The 21,775-nt window shown below is 43.3% G+C and overlaps 2 protein-coding genes across 2 annotated transcripts in view; both read left to right on the plus strand.

Moving 5' to 3' along the window:
- Positions 1-313: 313 nt before the first annotated feature.
- Positions 314-11,164, plus strand: pgap3 (post-GPI attachment to proteins phospholipase 3). Its single transcript, XM_058621766.1, has 8 exons — positions 314-764; positions 3,480-3,577; positions 5,181-5,333; positions 5,443-5,505; positions 6,009-6,070; positions 7,054-7,190; positions 7,748-7,952; positions 9,657-11,164. Exons 1-8 carry the CDS (start codon positions 548-550, stop codon positions 9,718-9,720), a joined length of 999 nt encoding a protein of 332 aa, XP_058477749.1. The 5' UTR covers positions 314-547; the 3' UTR covers positions 9,721-11,164.
- A 7,847-nt stretch (positions 11,165-19,011) lies between these two features.
- Positions 19,012-21,775, plus strand: part of erbb2 (erb-b2 receptor tyrosine kinase 2) — a 42,660-nt gene continuing 39,896 nt past the window's right edge. Inside the window, exon 1 of the mRNA XM_058621681.1 lies at positions 19,012-19,288. Within this exon, the coding sequence (XP_058477664.1) occupies positions 19,207-19,288 (82 nt within the window). The 5' untranslated portion in view covers positions 19,012-19,206. The remainder of the gene's footprint in view (positions 19,289-21,775) is intronic.

Here is a 21,775-nt window from a genome sequence, read left to right on the forward strand (position 1 = left end):
TTGTTATTATTATTGTTGTTGTTATTATTATTATTCGTATTATTATTATTATTGTTCTTACTACGAGTATTATTACTATTATTGTTATTATTCCATATTAATATAATCTATTTTTAAGTAGTAGCAGTAGATTATAATTATGTTTTTCTAACCAGTTAATAAGTGACCCAAAACAGGATGTAAAACTGCCCGTAAAGAAACATTCTGCCTTCAAAATAAAAGCACATATCATATGTGGACTAACAGGTTCTCCGACCACAGGAACATTTCTCTTTTATTTTGTAAACACAAACGATGAGTGTGTGAAACTGGAGCTTGACGCCGCCCGGGGGCAGAGAAGCAGTACACCGTCACTGTACAGCACTACAGGGCCGCTTTGTGGTCCCAAACATGGCTTTGTGGTGATGAGTGACGTCGGCTGTGGAAGCTGTGGTCCCGCCGTGCCTTTGTAGTCGTGACGGGCAGAGCCAGCGGCAGCAGCAGCAGCAGTAGCAGTAGCAGCGGCGGCGGTGGCAGCAGCAGCAGCAGCGGCAGCAGCAGCAGCAGCATGGCGTCAGTTTCCCCCCGCCGCACATCTGTCAGTGCTCCGTCTCCGGCCGCCGCCTTCGTCCTGCTCTGGCTGTCACTGACCACAGTACAGGGCTCTCAGGGCGACAAGGAGCCGGTCTACCGGGACTGCGTGAAGCTATGTGTCCGGACTAACTGCACCGGAGCTCGGCTACGAGGCTTCGAGTCTGCCCAGCCGCATTACATGGCGCTGACAGGTGAGTGACGCTAAGTTAGCTGGTTAGCACAGTGCAGGTTATCAATAGTGAAGAAAGTGCTCTGAGGTTTGAGGCCCATCATTATACACTGACAGCCGTGAGCCGTGATAGTTTAGTTATAGTGTAATAGTAAGTTATTGAGTTATTGAGTTATTGAGTTCTTCAGTGCACACGCACAGTACTGACACGACAACCAGAAGTTATAGAAGTTATTATGTCACTGACGTGTGGTCACTGTCACTATCTGGTCACGGGATATTTGGTCTGAGAAACTCAACAAACAAACAAAAATCATTTCATGTTCAAAGTCAGTTTGTCTGGACTGTGTCTACATGACTAGTGAACTAGTGTACCTAATAAAGTGGCCATGAACGTCCCTTTGAAATAAAAGACTGTATGTTGTATGTTAGACCTGCTGTAAGTAAGTGATTCTGTAACTGTGTCCTTTAGCGATTACTAAATTCATCTAGAGCTGCAACTTAATCAGTTAATCTGTCGATTATTTTCTCGATTAATTGATTACTTGTTCGGTCAATCTGATGTCAGAAAATGTTGAAATCTGTTCATCGATATTTCCGAAAACTCTAAATGATGATATTCTCATATGTCTTGGTTTTTGTTTTTAATTATTATTTTCTTATTATTATTATTATCTTTAGAAGCTTGTTTTGGCTTGTAACCTCCCCTGCACAATGCCTTATCTATATTGATTTTTCTTTTGCGTAATGTGCAAAAACTCTAAACATAACAATTGTCTTTTAATAATTTAATGGAGACATTCTCGCTGAAAAACCAGAAAGCATGTTAAGACTAAGAATTAATAATTGTTGTTGGTTATTCGGCTTCTTAAATATTGTTAAATTGAATATTTTCTGGTTTCTTTGTTCCGTATAACGAAGAAATCATTAAAACTGAACAAATGATCAATTCAACAGATGAATAACCTAGTATCTATTAATACTAATCAGTTAAAATATCACAGCCTTTATTCAGCTCAGTGAGACGTGCTGCTGTCTGACCTGCAACAGCCTTGAAAGCTGGAAGCCAGTTTTTCAGGCTTGTCACAAAGAAACGAACCCAACTGTCGTCATCACGACCATCACAGCACCACAGAGCAGAGAGGCTATGTAATGTTAATAATGTGTAGTGAAGTTTCAGGTTGAACAGGTTAGTCTGTCACTGATAAACTACTCTGATACTATTCTGATACTTGTCAACAAGACTCATTTAAATATCTTCCCCACAAACACAAGTCAAATATCATGTTAATGTTCATTTTAAAGCTGCAATTAACGATTATTTTCATAATCGATTCATCTCTCAATTATTTTCTCCATGAATCGTTTGGTCCATAAAATATCAGAAAACTTTAAAAATGTTCATCGGTGTTCATCAAACCTGGACATGATGATGTTCTCAAATGTCTTGTTTTGTCCACAAACCATTTCTTTGTTATTCAGAGCAAAGAAATGAAGAAAAAACTCACATTTAAGAAGCTTAAATAATCTCGTTTTAATCATGAAAAAAACTTCAAACTGATTACTCAATTATCAAAATAGTTGTCGATCAATTTAGTAATCGATTAATAATGGATTCATCGATGAATTGTTTTAGCTCTAGTTAATTTAAAGCAGGGCTGTCAAACTCATTTCAGTTCAGCGGCCACATACAGCACAATTTGATCTCCGTGGCCTGGAACAGTAAAATAATAGCATAACAACCTATGATCAACAGGAACTCCGATATTTGTTTCCTTTGTTTCACATTTAATGAAGTCATTTTTTCACAAAAACGTGAAATAAGTGCAATTTCAACAATATTATGCCTAAGTTGCATCACACTGGATCTATAAAGGCACAAACATTTAGTCACAGGTACCTGGAAGTGAAAAATATAGTATTTCACGTTATGATTCGATTCTAATTCATAACAAATTCATCCTGTGGGCCGGATTGGACCCTCTGGTGGGCAGGCTCTGGCCCGCGGGCTGCATGTTTGTCAACCCTGATTTAAAGGCTTTTTTTTTTTGTAATGTAGGTGTGTGAATTACTGACACAGCAGTGAGTGCATTGTGTGGCCCCTGGTGTGGCCCCTGGTGTGGCCCCTGAATATGAAATATGAAAGTGTAAATGAATACAAGGACACTTTTGTGATTGTACTATTCTAAGGTTAAAGAAATAAAGTGACACGGGTTTGGTGTAAATAACACAACTATCATCAATGTTACATTTCTATCAATAACAGTCAATCAATGGCTACATTCTGCTGAGGGCCCCATAAAGGCTTGGTTGGGTCGCCACTAGATTTAGTGGAAAAACAACTTTGTAAAAAAACTTTACAAAGTGAAAAACAAACTTCACTTTCCAGTTGGAAAAGATTGCAATTGCAACATAAAGCAGCAGAAATATCTTTAGGTATTGTAGACTCAAGCAGTAATAGTCACGTCTTAGACTGGTCCCCCCCAACTGTCCCTGTCTTTTTCAGCCCTGTTATATTCAATATCTGTTGCCTGTTTAAATGGATATTTAGCCGCTGTATAGGAGGACTTTTAAAACGTTATTCTTTTGCTTGTAGTGTCGTGTTTTTGTGTGTCATTTTCCCTGTTTCAAAATGACCTGATACAGTTTTTCCAAACCAAGTGTCTTTGTGTGTTTCTCTGTCATGTACGTGTAATGGTGTCAGACGTCACCTGACTTTCCTCTCTGTGTGTTTCAGGGTGGACGTGTCGTGATGACTGTCGCTATCAGTGCATGTGGACCACAGTGGGTCTTTACCAGGCCGAGGGCTACAGAGTCCCACAGTTCCACGGCAAGGTTTGTGTTTAGCACTGAGGCTAATGTGTATACTGTATATACAGTATACACTGTATATACAGTATACACTGTATATACAGTATACACTGTATATACAGTATACACTGTATATCACACTGATCTTAACTGCTGGAATATGGAGATGATGTGAATTCTTTCCTCCCTTAAACTTTCTGAAGATGCCCTTAAACTGTCATACTTCCTGTTACGTCCCAGCTCGTTAGGGATGAAGAGAAACAACATAAACAACCAAGATGTATAGAAGTGTCTCAAATAAGTGTCATCATTCTTTCTTGATTAGAGACGTATTTGGATGTATTTCAATGGTAAATTGTTATTTTTGACATTTGAACAGGTGAAATCTTGGCTGATGTTGTGTTGTTTCTGTGTTGTGTTGTTTCTGATGTTGTGTTGTTTCTGATGTTGTATTGATTCTGATGTTGTGTTATTTCTGATGTTGTGTTGTTTCTGTGTTGTGTTATTTCTGATGTTGTGTTGTTTCTGATGTTGTGTTGTTTCCGATGTTGTGTTGTTTCTGATGTTGTGTTGTTTCTGATGTTGTGTTATTGCTGATGTTGTGTTGTTTCTGATGTTGTGTTATTGCTGATGTTGTGTTATTGCTGATGTTGTGTTGTTTCTGATGTTGTGTTATTTCTGATGTTGTGTTGTTTCTGATGTTGTGTTGTTTCTGTGTTGTGTTATTTCTGATGTTGTGTTGTTTCTGTGTTGTGTTGTTTCTGTGTTGTGTTATTTCTGATGTTGTGTTGTTTCTGATGTTGTGTTGTTTCCGATGTTGTGTTGTTTCTGATGTTGTGTTGTTTCTGATGTTGTGTTATTGCTGATGTTGTGTTGTTTCTGATGTTGTGTTATTGCTGATGTTGTGTTATTGCTGATGTTGTGTTGTTTCTGATGTTGTGTTATTTCTGATGTTGTGTTGTTTCTGATGTTGTATTGATTCTGATGTTGTGTTATTTCTGATGTTGTGTTGTTTCTGTGTTGTGTTATTTCTGATGTTGTGTTGTTTCTGATGTTGTGTTGTTTCCGATGTTGTGTTGTTTCTGATGTTGTGTTGTTTCTGATGTTGTGTTATTGCTGATGTTGTGTTGTTTCTGATGTTGTGTTATTGCTGATGTTGTGTTATTGCTGATGTTGTGTTGTTTCTGATGTTGTGTTATTTCTGATGTTGTGTTGTTTCTGATGTTGTGTTGTTTCTGTGTTGTGTTATTTCTGATGTTGTGTTGTTTCTGTGTTGTGTTGTTTCTGTGTTGTGTTGTTTCTGTGTTGTGTTATTTCTGATGCGTTATTTCTGATGTTGTGTTATTTCTGATGTTGTGTTGTTTCTGATGTTGTGTTGTTTCTGATGTTGTGTTGTTTCTGATGTTGTGTTATTTCTGATGTTGTGTTATTTTTGATGTTGTGTTGTTTCTGTGTTGCGTTATTTCTGATGTTGTGTTGTTTCTGATGTTGTGTTATTTCTGATGTTGTGTTGTTTCTGTGTTGCGTTATTTCTGATGTTGTGTTGTTTCTGATGTTGTGTTATTTCTGATGTTGTGTTATTTTTGATGTTGTGTTGTTTCTGATGTTGTGTTATTATGTCTCACAGTGGCCGTTCGCACGCTTCCTGTGTTTTGAGGAGCCTGCGTCTGCTCTGGCCTCTCTGCTCAACGGCCTCGCTTGTCTCCTCATGCTGCTGCGCTATCGGAGCACAGTGCCACGTCAGAGCCCCATGTATCACACCATCAACGCCTTCTCACTGGTGACTCACACTCACACAATAAAACACCAATGATACATTTACTGTAGTGACTTTGTAACCAGAGCCTGTGTGTGTGTGTGTGTGTGTGTGTGTCTCTCTGTCTCATTAGGTTTCTCTCAATGCCTGGTTCTGGTCCACGGTGTTTCACACCAGGGACACCTATCTCACTGAGGTAATGGCTGTTGGGCTGTTGAAGGGTGTGCGTGTATGAAGCCTGGCCACATTATCAACAACAGAGAGGAAAACACCTGATAAATGTTTATTCTGCTGTCACTGCACCAAAGAACATCAGTGATTTGACATCACAGCACGTCCACAGCTGCCTCCAACACTCAGTTCAATGGTGTTATTTTCTGACTTGATAGGCAGTAAATCAGTGAGATCAAATCCCTGATGTTCACCATGGTGAAACTGTAGTTTTGTGTGAGATAAAGCAGGAAACATGTTGTTCTGGGTGAAACTTTCCCAGTATTTTCTCTGTCAGAGTTCCCATGGGTCCTTGAAATCCTTGAACAAATTCACCCTAAATTGACATGGGTCATTGGAAAGTGCTTGAATGTTTTGCAGTAAAGAAGTGATAACACTGAGCTTCACTCATCAGCACCACCCTCATGCCATCAGCTGAGCTGAACCTCAACATCGTGCTTCCTCTCTCTCTCTCTCCATCTTTTTCAGAAAATGGACTATTTCTGTGCCACAGCAGTCATTCTCTACTCCATCTACCTTTGTTGTGTCAGGTAAGCTCTCACACAGGTGTGTCATGTGACCTGCCTCTTGTCACATGACACCAGCTGTAAACATGGCTGCTGAACAACCTGAATCTGATCCTATATCACATAATTATGATTGAAAATGAATGGCTCAGTGCTGAGTTACGTTGTTTTCTTCTTTAGTTTTTTGTTTTATTTGCATCTTTGACGTCACGTTTCACACATGTGCTTTTTTAGAACGCTCACCCTTATTCTAGGTATATTCACTTATACTTACTAACACAAGAGATGCAGTGATCTGGTACTGTGTATCATAACTGTCCAATAATGTAATCACTGCATTACCAAGTAAAGGATTTAAAGTAGAACATTTTAAATGAATGCTTATGGAAGGTGGTGAATGTGATATTAAAACGGTATTATTGGACTGGTATCAGTGTCAGTATCAGTATCATAACCAGTGTCAGTACCAGTACTAGTAACAGTTTCAGTACCAGAACCAGTGTCAGTACCAGTGTTGGTATCAGTATCAGTGTCAGTGCAAGTATCGGTATCAGAACCAGTGTCGGTATCGGTATCAGTGTCAGTATCAGTATCAGAACCAGTGTCAGAATCAGAACCAGTGTCAGTATCAGTACCAGTGTCAGTGTCAGTGCAAGTATCAGTATCAGAACCAGTGTCAGTGTCAGAATCAGAACCAGTGTCAGTACCAGAACCAGTACCAGTACCAGTACCAGTACCAGTACCAGTGTCAGTGCAAGTATCAGTATCAGAACTAGTGTCAGTGTCAGTATCAGAACCAGTGTCAGTATCAGTATCAGAACCAGTACCAGTGTCAGTGTCAGTGCAAGTATCAGTATCAGAATCAGAACCAGTGTCAGTACCAGTGTCAGTACCAGTACCAGTGTCAGTACCAGGATCAGTATCAGGATCAGTATCAAAGATGAAACCGTGGTATCCCCATCACTCCTGATGATGTCACTAAACGTGTACTCGTGTCTTTGCTGCAGAACTCTGGGTCTGAGGCGACCTGGTGTGTCCAGCATGGTGGGAGTGCTGCTCATCTTGACCTTTACGTCGCATGTGTCCTACTTGACCTTCGTCAGCTTTGACTACGGCTACAACATGGCTGCTAACGTCAGCATCGGTACTGCACTTCTTCATGCTGAGCTCAATTTGTAGTCAGAACCTGGAACCTGATCCTGGTTCAGGATTACAAGATGACAAACACTGCTACTGTTAGCATTAATGTCGCACACATTTTTAACTGTAGACATGTTGCTACACTGTTTATGTGTGTTGGTATTGACTGCTACTGCTAACAATGAGATGTGTGTGTGTCCTGATACATTGTGATTCTAGTTATTTCCATGTTTGTTCTGTCCTTACATTACAATGTAACATACCTTGTTACATTGTAATGTAACAACAATGTAACATACCTTGTTACGTTGTGTGCGTGTATATTGGGTTATTTTCTTTCTGCTCTTCCGTCAAACGTTCACATGTGTCCCTGCCTCCATGTGTCCCTGCCTCCATGTGTCCCTGCCTCCATGTGTCCCTGACCTCCTGTGTCCCTGCCTCCATGTGTCCCTGACCTCATGTGTCCCTGCCTCCATGTGTCCCTGCCTCCATGTGTCCCTGGCCTCCATGTGTCCCTGACCTCATGTGTCCCTGACCTCATGTGTCCCTGGTCGTGCGCAGGCATGGTGAACCTGCTGTGGTGGCTGTGTTGGTGCTGGCAGAACCGGCGGACGCTGCCGTACTGGTGGAAGTGTGTTCTGGTGGTGCTGCTGCTCCACGGTCTGGCCCTGCTGGAGCTGCTGGATTTCCCCCCGCTGCTCTGGGTCTTTGACGCTCATGCCGTGTGGCACCTCAGCACTGTTCCTGTGCACGTTCTTTTCTACAGGTGAGAACACTCACTCCTCCCACCACACACTGTGTGTGTGTGTGTGTGTGTATGATCATCATTTTCATTTCAACATGGGGTTTCCAATTAAAAATGAAAGTAAAAAAGTAAAGTAGTTTGCATCAGTTCTAATAACAATCTTTATTACCTAATAACAGTAGGGCTGCCACAAACGATTATCTTGATAGTCGACTAATCGGATCATACGTAAATTGAATGTATAACGTACAGTTTATCGCACCAACATGCAGCTGCTCTTATATAACAATCATTAGCTATCAGCTTGAAGGGTTTAAGATATATGCTAATTAAAAATAAAGACAGTTAAGATGATAGTTCATTAAACCTTTAATAAAATATGCTTGTAGCAACAAACAACAAACAGCTGAGTGTGAAGATAAGGCACTGGCCTAAACAACACTAAAATAAATAGGCCTACTTCAGGTTTATCTTTCATTTTTCTTTGGCATCAAACATAACTACAATGAGGTCTTATTAAAGTTTTGGTCTCACTGACTCAAATATAACAAAAGTGCGTTTTGTGCTCACAACTGTATTCAACGTTACTACACTGTTACTACACTGTTACTACACTGTTACAGAAAACACATGGAATATGTGTGCTAAGGCTAATGAATCAAATCGTCATGGCTAATGTTAACGTTTACAGTTATTAATATGAGTAAGTAGTAAGTTAGCTCTCTGTTTACGCTAATGTTAGCAGCTAACTAGCCAGTTAGCTTGCTGAGACGACGGTCCCTCTTCATCGCACTTGTGCTGCCGTGTCTTGCAGATATTGCATTCACACTGTTTTCTTTTGTTTTCTTAAAATGCTCCCACACTTTTGAGCTCCGTTGCCGCCGGGTAGCCATGTTACCACAGAGCCCGACTGGTATAACTACTGGTGACATCACGGCTGACCCAGATTACCACTACTGCGCATGTGTGTCAAGGACAGACAGGCAGAGAGAAAACAAAGTTTAAAAAGAAAATACAACACATCGACTATTAAATTAGTTGTCGACATAATCGTGACTAGTCGACTAATCGTGGCAGCCCTTAATAACAGCTGCATGTTTTTGGACTGTGGGAGGAAACCAGAGAACCTGGAGAACCTGGAGAACCCCGTGCACCCATGTCACAAATACTGCAGGTACCTGCTCATTGAACTGTGCAGGATTGTGTATGTGGGTGTGTCTGTGTGCACGCCCCCTGCTGTCTGTTAGTGGAAACTCAGCCGCCGACCCAGAGTCCTCAACATCATGAGGTCTCAGGGCTCGTGAGAAACACAAATCGCTGTCCGGCACTGCACACACACACGCACACACACGCACACACACACACGCACACACACGCACACACACACACACACACACACACACACACACACACATATACTGGCAAATACCAGTGATGTTATTGATTTTAGATGTTGATGATGTCAGAGCTGGTGGAAAAGAAGCAGACAAAACTGTTATTAGAATAAACAAGGAAGAGGAATTATAAAACATGCAGGACACATGCTGACTGACATGGTTAGGACATGGACATGGTTAGGACATGGTAAGGACATGGTTAGGACATGGACACTTGTGTTCACTGGCTCCGTCGATGGTCAACGATGTAAAAACCTGTTCTCTGCAGAGTTGGTTTGTTAGTTCGTTAGTTCACAGCTGATCAACACTGACTTTCTTCTCTGTCCAGTTTCCTGATCGACGACAGCCTCTACTTACTCAACACAGAGAAGATGGGTGTCAAAGTGGAGTAGGCGGAGCTTATCACCTCATCGCCACGCCTACACCGTCACAGCGCTGTGATCGGGGCGACTGGACACCAGAACACAGAAGTAGCTCAGCCTCCCAGATGACATGCATGATGCCATCAGATCAGCCTTCGTCTACACTTCTCCTCTTTTTAAATCTTTATTTATTTCCTTTGACTTTTGATTATTATTATACTTGAGAATTTATTGATGCTTGATCGACTTGACTTTGCCTTGTTGCTGTGTGTGTGTGTGTGTGTGTGTGTGTGAGAGAGAGTGTGAGCAGCATCATAGAACTGTGACACACTTGAACTCTGCATGAATGACAATAGATGGCACCACGTCACTTTATCCAGGCCATGGTGAACCTTCTCTCTGTGTGTGTGTGTGTGTGTGTGTGTGTGTGTGTGTGTGTGTGTGTGTGTGCGCATAGATTCATCCAGAGAGCGGGAGAAGCAGGGTTTCTGTGTGGAGGTCATTCCAGCTGACGGTGTTTTCATGTTCTCACCATCACACGTTTATTTTTGTGCCTCTGTTGTTTTTTAATCGTCTTTATTCTTCTGTTTGACCGATGTGTGCTTTATTCTATCCACACTTTAAGCTCTGATGTTTGTGATGATGACGATGTTGTTGTTTTTATTCACATGGATTGCCTTTCAGTGTGAGCTCGGCAGTAGAAGCAGGTTGTTTTTTCACATACAGAACATGAAGAGTTTCTAATGAATTCTGGATTCAGAGAAAGTGTGTGTGTGTGTGTGTGTGTGTGTGTGTGTGTGTGTGTGTGTGTGTGTGTGTGTGTGTGTGTGTGTGAGCGAGCGAGCGAGCGTGTGTGTGTGTGTGTGAGCGAGCGAGCGAGCGTGCATGCGCATGTGTAAGAGTAAGAGAGAGGGTTTGACACTCATTATTTTGACTTGGTTGCAATATATCCACATACACACCATCATGTAAAACACTTCATGTCTGCCTTACACAACATGACGACCTGAGAGCAGATCTCAGTGTCCATATATGTGCACCTTTGTGTGTGTGTGTGTGTGTGTGTGTGTGTGTGTGTGTGTGTGTGTGTGTGAGAGAGTGAGCTGGATTGTGCTCGATCCTTTTGTAACAGTGTGTGTGTGTGTGTGTGTGTGTGTGTGTCTGCTGACAGCCTGTGACGGGGGAGCAGAGGTCGTCATTGGCCTCAGTGGCAGAAGATTGATGAAGTTGTGATGGAGAGATGACAACATGTAGACCAAAGTACTGCTTCATGGTTATTGGATTTATGAAATGATGATCTGATCATAAACATCTAAAAATCCAAAACACATCACTCTCATGTCACTAACACTAAGTCATGTGCTGCCCCCTGCCTGCTGCCCCGTGACGTGTCACTTTCCTCCTCACTGAACATGTCGACCAAAAATAAAACTGAGGGATTTAATCATTAAAGATGGTCTTTATTGATGAGGAACTCAAGTGTCTACGTTTAATTATTTTCAGTCGGGATGAAGACGAGCTTCAGATGAACACGTCACTAAATCAACACAGTGGAACACTCTGAGTTCCCTCTGGGTTCCCTTGGTTCTCTCTGAGTTCCCTCTGAGTTCCTTCTGGGTTCTCTCTGGGTTCCTTCTGGGTTCTCTGAGTTCCCTCTGGGTTCCTTATGCTCCTCAGTTCAGATGATGGGACAGACCATAATTATGCTCAGAGACTCAGACCACAGCACGTTTAAATCATATTTGGTTATAGAGTATAATGCTGAACTGAGGTCATAGGTCATGGAGGGTTCTGCCTCAGTAGTGTGTGGAGATTTTATTAAATTTAAGATATCTACATATCTTTAGATATCTTTAGATTTCTAGTTATTTGGTCTTATTTTGTAGTTGAGGTTTGTTCAAAGTCATTAAACTAGTTTACTTGTTTAATTCAAGTTCAGTATCACTTTAAATATGAAAGTGTAAATGAATACTGATTGTACTGCCCTCTAAGGGTTTAAAAATAAATAACACTTAACTATAATTAATGCAATTTGTACTTTTACATTTATATCAATAATAGTCAAGGACTAGCTACTCTGCTTAGGGCCCCATAAAGGCTTGGGCTGGCCCTGGTCTGTGAGTGAATATGACTGACGCTCCTTAAGATGTTCATTAGGCCGACACTGAAGGTCACCTGATCCTATGAACTCTTTTTCATTACCACAAAATGAGCCTTGGCTGAATAAAAGCGGCCATTTTGGAGCACCATGTTTTTACAGTAGCCCACAATGGACAAACTAAACTAGACAAGATGGCGTGGGAGAGTCCAGACCCTGCTGCGACTGCTACCCTGAGACTGTGCTTTTTTTTTGTTATTTATGCGACTTTTATGCTAACGTCTCCCGCAACTGGCTGAAGGAGAACCTACGGGACGCGGCCCCAAACAATGGACCTTCCCCCTCACCTCCGCGGAAACGCAGGAAAAACATCGGGGGGAAAGGGCCGGAATCCCCAACAGACTGCAAGCGAGTGCAAACCGTCCACCGCTGCCCAGTATCCTGCTGGCTAATATCCAGTCCCTGGACAACAAGCTGGACGAGATCAGGGCCCGTGTACGCTACCAAAGGGACAAAAGGGACTGCAATGTTCTTTGTTTCACGGAGTCATGGCTGACCCCCGCTGTGCCAGACCACGCCATTGTTCCTCCAGATACTTTCTCCGTGTTTCGCATGGACAGGACCAAGGAATCTGGTAAAAGCAAGGGGGGAGGCGTGTGCTTCATGACAAATAACAACTGAGAAATATCTCAGTCCTTTCACATTCCTACTCGCCACATCTGGAACATCTAGCGATTCTTTGCCGACCCTTTTACCTGCCCAGGGAACTCACATCGGTCACCATTGTTGCTGTTTACATCCCACCACATGCGGATACGGACACTGCTTTGGCTTCACTTCACGACACAATAAACAAACACCACAACAAGCAGCCGGACACTGCCCTCATCGTGACAGGTGATTTCAACAAAGCCAATCTCACAAAAGTTATGCCGAACCTTTTCCAGCATGTGACGTTCCCGACCAGAGGAGGTAACACGCTGGACCACTGCTATACCCTTCTTAAGGACAGCTACAAAGCCACAGCACTGCCGGCTTTCGGTAAGGCAGACCACGCTGCATGCCATCTTCCTCATGCCGGACTATAAACAGAAGCTAAGGGCGGTTGCCCCAGCAACGAGGCAGCTCAGACAATGGTCTACCCAATCAGAGGCTACGCTGCAGACTGTGCGACGTGGACTGGGACATGTTCCAGGCGTCCTCTGGCGATGACGTCAGTCTGTTTACCGAAGTGGTGACGGACTCCATTGCTAAGCTTATAGATGATATCGTCCCCGTGGTGACTGTGAAGGTTTTCCCAAACCAGAAACCGTGGGTCGATGGAACTATTCGCGAGGCTCTGAAGGCCCGAACAACGTCCTACAACGACGGACTAATCTCCGGTGACATGGTCCCTTACAGAGCGGCGTCCTATGAGCTCCGGAGGAAGGTGAGGGCTGCCAAACGGCGGTACAAAGACAAAGTGGAGGCATCTCTGGGCGATCGGGACACCAGGCGTATGTGGCAGGGACTTCGAAATATCACGGACTGTAGAGGACGTAAAGAATCATCGGATGCTGTGGATCCTTCGCTAGCAGAGGAATTGAATGGAATTCCTTTTTTGCACGCTTTGAGACCTCTAGCATTGCAGCTATCGCTAACGCGGAGGAGCCCAGCACCGGTGATTACCATGCACTGTCCGTCTCAGAGCACGATGTGAGGAGAGCCCTGAGACATGTGAACAGCAGGAAGGCTGCCGGCCCTGACGGCATCCCCGGCCGGGTACTGAAATCATGTGCTGGGCAGCTAGCCCCTGTCTTCACCTCTATTTTCAACCTGTCCCTGGCTCACTCCGTTGTCCCTGCCTGCTTCAAGAGGTCCACCATCATCCCTGTTCCAAAGAAGCCCCACCCTGCCTGCAACAATGATTACCGCCCAGTAGCACTCACCTCCGTGGTGATGAAGTGCTTTGAAAGACTGATCAAGGACTTCATCTGCGCTTCACTGCCCAGCTCACTTGACCCTCTTCAGTTCGCCTATCACCCTAATAGGAGCACTGATGATGCCATCACCCACCCTCACCCACCTGGACAGCAGAAAGGGGAACTATGTGCGGCTGCGGTTCATCGACTACAGCTCTGCAGTTAACACCATAGTTCCCCACAGACTGGTGTCAAAGCTCAAGGACCTGGGGCTGAACTCCTCACTCTACTCCTGGGTCCAGAGCTTCCTGGCGGACAGACCACAGGTGGTGAGGATAGGGAACCACACCTCCAGCCCACGCACTCTCAGCATCGGAGCCCCCCAAGGCTGCGTCCTGAGCCCTCTGCTCTACTCTCTCTACATCCATGACTGCAGAGCCACTCACCCCTCCAACATCATCCTGAAATTTGCGGATGACACGGTGGTGGTTGGCCTATCTGGAGGAGGTGGATGCACTGTTGACATGGTGCCAGAAAAACAACCTGGACCTGAACGTCTCTAAGACCAAGGAGATAGTTGATTTCAGGAGGGAAAAGCAGAGGAGCTATCACACCCCCCTCAGGATCTATGGGACCCCGGTGGAGAGAGTTAGCAGCTACAGGTACCTTGGTGTCCACATCTCTGAGGACCTAACCTGGACCACACAAGGCAGCGCCTGTACCACCTCAGACGGCTGAGGAAATTCAAGTTCTCCTCAGTGCTGCAGAGAACCTGTTACACTGCAGCAGTGGAGTCTGTGCTCACCGGCAGCTTCACTGCGTGGTACGGCAGCTGCACTGCCAGGGACAGGACAGCTCTCCACAGAGTGATCCGCTATACTGAACGCTCCACCAGGACAGCACTGCCCACTCTGCAGGAGATCTACACCAGGCGCTGCACCAGCAGAGCCAGGAGGATCATAAAAGACACTCACCACCCATTTAACAGACTGTTCCAGTGGCTGCCGTCTGGCAAATGTCTCCGCTCCTGCATGGCCAAAACAGAGAGGCTGAGGACGAGCTTCTTACCTCAGGCCATCAGGATGCTGAACTTTCAACCACCCACATGAATACTCAGCCCTCCACACACATCACACACACACATCACAAACACACATCACACTCAACCCATTCATACCCCCCACCCCCCACACACCACACACACACACACACTCAACCCATTCACACCGCCAACCCCCCCCCCCCCCAGACACACACACACACACACACATATTTAAATTCATATTGCTGCTATGTACATTCCATTCTGTATTTTATTGCATTTTACTGCATTTTTATTTTATTTCTTGTGTACTTTGTATCTTATGTAAATAATATAGCTACTTATTCAGTTAAACTGGAATTTTTTTTAATTTTAATTTTTATTGCTGCACAGTTGCACAGTGGGGCTTGTTGCAAAGTCATTTCACTGGGGGTGTACTTGTACATCCACATGTGACAAATAAAAATATTGAATCTTGAATCTTAAACATCTTTAGAGTTTCGACGCTCACTGAAGGCGACATAGTTTCTCCAACATCCTTGAAAGTGAAGAGTGAGGTGAGAGATATTCAGCATAACTGTTGCTGAATGTCTGAACAGACTCTTTTACAGACTGTGTAATAGTTGTTGTCAGACCCTCTCACTTCAGGGTGGTTGCTCCTGACGGCAGTGTGTGAATGGGTATAAGAGATGAGTGAATCATGTGTGAAAGTGATAGAAAATGTGCTGTGTGAATGAGTGTGAACGGGGAAATGGTTTAAGTGTAGTGTAAAACACCTTTACACTGATGAGTGGTCATCAAGACTAGAAAAGTGCTTCATAAATACAAAGCATGTATAGAAGCAGGAGCACTAACCCTCTGTCTGGCTCTTGTTTCCTGGTCGTTCCGTGCAGAACGCTGGACTCTGACCCGGCTGCTGTGGGTGGGGAGAGAGCGGATAGACTGGCATGAATAGAGCTTATTCTTCCTCCTTTGACTCCTGATCTGTGATTGTGAAGTGGAGGGCATGAGAATAAGTGCAAGATATGTGAAGATACTCCGAGCGGCTAACATGCTAATTCCCCTTTTCTTATTTCAGTGGCGCACAAGACAAGAATGTTTGACAGAGACAGTGTTTACATTAATGTCATTGATTCACAACAAGAACGTTTGACAGAGACGGTGTTTACATTAATGTCATAGATTCACAACAAGAACGTTTGACGGAGACGGTGTTTACATTAATGTCATAGATTCACAACAAGAACGTTTGACGGAGACGGTGTTTGCATTAATGTCATAGATTCACAACCAGAACGTTTGACAGACGGTGTTTGCATTAATGTCATTGATTCACAACAAGAACGTTTGACAGAGACGGTGTTTGCATTAATGTCATTGATTCACAACAAGAACGTTTGACAGAGACGGTGTTTGCATTAATGTCATAGATTCACAACAAGAACGTTTGACAGAGACGGTGTTTGCATTAATGTCATAGATTCACAACAAGAACGTTTGACAGAGACGGTGTTTGCATTAATGTCATAGATTCACAACAAGAACGTTTGACAGAGACGGTGTTTGCATTAATGTCATAGATTCACAACAAGAACGTTTGACAGAGACGGTGTTTGCATTAATGTCATTGATTCACAACAAGAACGTTTGACAGAGACGGTGTTTGCATTAATGTCATTGATTCACAACAAGAACGTTTGACAGAGACGGTGTTTGCATTAATGTCATTGATTCACAACAAGAACGTTTGACAGAGACGGTGTTTGCATTAATGTCATAGATTCACAACAAGAACGTTTGACAGAGACGGTGGTTGCATGAATGTCATTGATTCACAACAAGAACGTTTGACAGAGACGGTGTTTGCATTAATGTCATTGATTCACAACAAGAACGTTTGACAGAGACGGTGTTTGCATTAATGTCATTGATTCACAACAAGAACGTTTGACAGAGACGGTGGTTGCATGAATGTCATTGATTCACAACAAGAACGTTTGACAGAGACGGTGTTTGCATTAATGTCATAGATTCACAACAAGAACGTTTGACAGAGACGGTGTTTGCATTAATGTCATAGATTCACAACATGGACGTTTGACAGAGACGGTGTTTGCATTAATGTCATAGATTCACAACAAGAACGTTTGACAGAGACGGTGTTTGCATTAATGTCATAGATTCACAACAAGAACGTTTGACAGAGACGGTGTTTGCATTAATGTCATAGATTCACAACAAGAACGTTTGACAGAGACGGTGTTTGCATGAATGTCATTGATTCACAACAAGAACGTTTGACAGAGACGGTGTTTGCATTAATGTCATAGATTCACAACAAGAACGTTTGACAGAGACGGTGTTTGCATTAATTTCATAGATTCACAACAAGAACGTTTGACAGAGAACTCTGGAGCGTGCTATCTTTAATCAACTCTCTTCCTACCTTCACCGGAACAACCTTCTCGATCCTCTTCAGGTTTTAAAGCAGGTCACTCGACCATAACTGCACTTCTTGCTGTCACTGAGCCAGGGCTGCCTCTCTCTCCTCTGTGCTCATCCTCTTGGACCTTTCTGCAGCGTTTGACACAGTTAACCCCCAGATCCTTACTTCCTCCCTTCAAGAACTAGGTGTCTCAGGCTCTGCACTTACTCTACTCTCATCCTATCTTAAAAAAACGAACATACAGAGTAACCTGGAGAGGATCTGTGTCGGAACCCTGTCCTCTAACTACTGGGGTCCCTCAGGGTTCTGTCTTGGGCCCTCTCCTCTTCTCTCAATACACCAGCTCTCTTGGTTCTGTTATTCTCTCTCATGGTTTTCCTATCACAGCTACGCCGATGACACCCAACTCATTCTCTCTTTTCCCAGCTCCGACACACATGTAGCAGAACGGATCTCCGCTTGTCTGACCGACATCTCTCAGTGGATGTCTGACCATCACCTGAAACTCAATCTCGACAAGACTGAGTTTCTTTGTCTCCCAGGAAAGGGCTCTCCCACCACAGACCTGACCATCACCCTCGACAACTCTGTGGTAGCTCCTTCTCATACCACAAGGAACCTGGGTGTGACACTTGATGACCATCTCTCCCTCACTGCCAACATTGCTGCAACAGCTCGATCTTGCAGATACATGTTGCACAACATCAGAAGGATACGGCCTCTTCTAACCCAGAAGGCGGCACAGGTTCTGGTCCAGGCTCTTGTCATCTCACGCTTGGATTACTTCAACTCCCTCCTGGCTGGTCTCCCTGCGTGTGCCATACGACCTCTGCAGCTCATCCAGAATGCAGCAGCTCGACTCGTCTTCAATTTACCAAAATTCTCCCACACTACACCTCTCCTTCACTCACCTCACTGGCTACCTGTAGCTGCTCGCATCCGCTTCAAGACTCTAGTGCTTGCGTTCCATGCTACAAACGGATCTGGTCCAGCCTACATCCAGGACATGATCAAAACCTACACCCCAGCCCGCCCACTCCGCTCTGCCACATTTCTTCCGACTCTACCTCGACTAAGACGACGGCAAAAAAACAAAAAAAACCACTTAATTATACATCACACTTATGATTAGCACATTATAGTTTGGCTTACTTGAAGCTCTTACTTACTTCTCGCTCTTGTTTGTACCCAAATGTTTAAATGCACTTATTGTAAGTCACTTTGGATAAAAGCGTCTGCTAAATGACATCGTTTGGGAATTGGGGAATTTGATGCCTTGCTCGGGGACCCCAGGCCTTGGATTTGTCCTGGGATTTGAACCAGCAACTGTCCACTGTCCAGCAACTGTCCACTTCCTTTCCTGTTGGTCATGTGTTATATTTTACAGCCTTTCTACTTTTCAAATGTAAATGCTGTGCATGTTGCATGTAAAGATGGTTTAAATGAGTGTTATTTCTCTAAAACCTTTTATTTGTGGCCCCTGATTTGCTTCATTTATGTCAGTGTGGCCCTCTGAATACTGGTAGAGCTAACAATGGTTAAGATATGGTTGTGTCTTTGGCTTTTTAAGACTTGTGAGTTCTGAAGAGTTAATTCTCATTGTGTCAACTCAGTGTCATAAATGTAGCAGAAATGTGTTGAAAACTCTCTAAAGTGCTTTCACTTTGAAACAATGGTCTAATCTTGATATGTAGCCTTTATGAGGCGATTTCATGGAACAGTCAATCATTTTTATGACATAAATAAAGCAGATAAGTGAGTTTAAATTGAGGGCGGGGTTAATGTGTGACTCACACCGTGCTGCCACTCCCCGCCCAGGCTTTCACGGGAGCGCGCCTCCCTCCTCTGCTCTCCGCGCTGCGCTGCGCTGTCACGCGTTACTACCAACAGGGAGGAAGTTACTGAGATTGGAAAAGGAAACAACAACTCGTCAAAACTGTACCAAACTAAAGCGAGGACGGAGGAGAAGCGGAACAAGAGCACCTCCACAACGAGGACATGGAGTAGAGGCGGCGGCGGCTCGCAGCACATGGACGCGGTGAGAAGTTTGCTGTTTGTCGGGGCCGCGCTGCTGCTCCTGCTCGGAGCGACAGGCGCGCGGGGCAGAGAAGGTGGGTCAACTTTCAGTCTGTACCGAGCTCACACACACACACACACGCACGCACGCGCACACGCACCACACAGGCTGATATTCCCGGGGATAGGAGCGACATTCCTGCCCTCCTTCGCCTTATCCCCCACTCTCTCTCTCTACAGTGATCACACTTGTCACTCACCCACTCACTCACTCACCCACTCACTCAGTCACTCATTCACTCGCTGTGCTGCGTCTCATCACAGCTGTGGACTAACACTGTTTCTACTTGTTTTACAGTTAGAAACAACAAAAGCACTTTTCACCTGTTTCCACTAGAGTTGAATGAACCAGGGATTACCATTATAACTATTATAAAAGTTAATGATACTAAAAAAAACTAGCTGACGTGTTGCATGTTGATTATCTCATGGTGGGGGCAGCAAGTCTTTATTTTGTGGACACATTTACGGGGTTTCCTGAATGCATCTTAAACAGGTGTTTTGACAAATCATGCTACCTATCCTGAAGTTCTGTACATGATCATTGTGAGTATAGAGAGTATAGCTCAAACATGCTCTGCCTTTATCTCTGTTAACAAAACATATGAACTGGAAAGTTTTCCACAGAGCAGCAAAACTCCACACCGGGAACAGTCAACATCTCAGATTATCAGTCACAGGGACAGTCAACATCTCAGATTATCAATCACAGGGGCAGTCAACATTTCAGATTATCAATCACAGGGACAGTCAACATCTCAGATTATCAATCACAGGGACAGTCAACATCTCAGATTATCAATCACAGGGGCAGTCAACATCTCAGATTATCAGTCACAGGGACAGTCAAGATCTCAGATTATCAATCACAGGGGCAGTCAACATCTCAAATTATCAATCACAGGGACATTTAACATCTCAGATTATCTGTCACAGGGGCAGTCAACATCTCAGATTATCAATCACAGGGGCAGTCAACATTTCAGATTATCTGTCACAGGGGCAGTCAACATCTCAGATTATCAGTCACAGGGACAGTCAACATCTCAGATTATCAATCACAGGGGCAGTCAACATCTCAGATTATCAGTCACAGGGGCACAGATTCTGCTGGGACACTACGAGTCTGACCCTGACCCATCATCGATGACGTCACTGCACAAATTCATAGATCATCAGGGAGGCGGGACAAGGAGTTGTCAATCATTACTCGCCGTGTTGCTGAAGTGTTCTGTGACTTCTCGCCGACATTATTGTTTTTTAACGTTGTCGTCATGAAAGAGGCAGAGGAGTGTGGTGTCATTATTCCACCTTCTTCATCATGTTTATAGTCTGTAGGTTACACTCTGTTATCTTATTGGTCAGCGTCCTGGAGCACGTCATAGATGTCATCTGTATTATTTACTATGCTCTTCCTAGGGCTGCACGTAAATGGTTATTTTTATAAAAACCATTAATCTGCTGATGATTTTCTCCATTCTTTGTTTGGGTCCTCAAAACGCTGATTGGTGTTTTCTCAAATCTGGGAATGCTGATATTCTGAAAGGCCTTGTTTTGTCCACAAACCTTTATGATTCAGTTGTAATGATTGATTTCTATACAGAGCAAAGAAACCACAACATTTTCAAATCTGAAAACGTGTTGATTGTTGTAAAAAACACTCACTGATGAATCTATTGTCATATTGATTATTATTGATTAATATTTGTTGCAGAACTACGTTTTTACACCCTTTTAACAGCAAAAACAAAGTAATACACCATCACATCATTCTGATCTAATGTAGACAAAGCTCACAGCGCACTCTGCTGGACCACTTATGAATCACTTCATACGGTCTGATGCATTACTAGGCTGTAATGTTGAAGTCACAGCGAGTTTGGACACAAATTCACATCTCAGAATCTGAAATCTCAGAACTTTTTTTTATATTTTCCATAGTATCATAATAGTAGAGCTGCACGTAACAATTATTTTCATAATCGATTAATCTGTCGATTATTTTCTCGATTAATCGATGAATCGGTTGGTCCATAAAATATCACAAAACCTTAAAAAATGTTGACTGGTGTTCGTCAAACCTGGAAATGATGATGTTTTTAATGTCTTGTTTTGTCCACAAACCAAAATGATTCACTCTTAATGATTTATTTGTTCTCCAGAGCAAAGAAATGAAGAAAATACTCACATTTAAGAAGCTTAAACAATCCAAAATCTTGTTTTAATCATGAAAAAAGCTTTGAACCGATTATCCAAATAGTTGTCGATTTATTTAGTAATCGATTAATAATCGATTCATCAATTAATTGTTTCAGCTCTACATAATAGTAAGGATGACTTGATATCACTGTTTGTGATGCAGCACAGTTTTTTGATGACAGCCATTTCAAAAGCATAATACTTCAACTTTATCACTAATACAACATTTCTGTGAAAGGAAGTACTCTCAGATAGTATCGCTTTATACTTGTGACATGTTATCCAGTGATTTTGACCAGTGTCGCACACACTGTCACACACAG

Source organism: Solea solea, chromosome 21, assembly GCF_958295425.1.
Source record: "Solea solea chromosome 21, fSolSol10.1, whole genome shotgun sequence".
NCBI lineage: Eukaryota > Metazoa > Chordata > Actinopteri > Pleuronectiformes > Soleidae > Solea > Solea solea.

Bases quoted from the DNA above. Each gene is read 5' to 3' on its own strand.
- pgap3 (XM_058621766.1), top strand. From the start codon at position 548: ATGGCGTCAGTTTCCCCCCGCCGCACATCTGTCAGTGCTCCGTCTCCG. The intron at 5,334-5,442 runs GTGACTCACACT...CTGTCTCATTAG, and splicing joins CCATCAACGCCTTCTCACTG to GTTTCTCTCAATGCCTGGTT. The intron at 7,953-9,656 runs GTGAGAACACTC...TTCTCTGTCCAG, and splicing joins GTGCACGTTCTTTTCTACAG to TTTCCTGATCGACGACAGCC.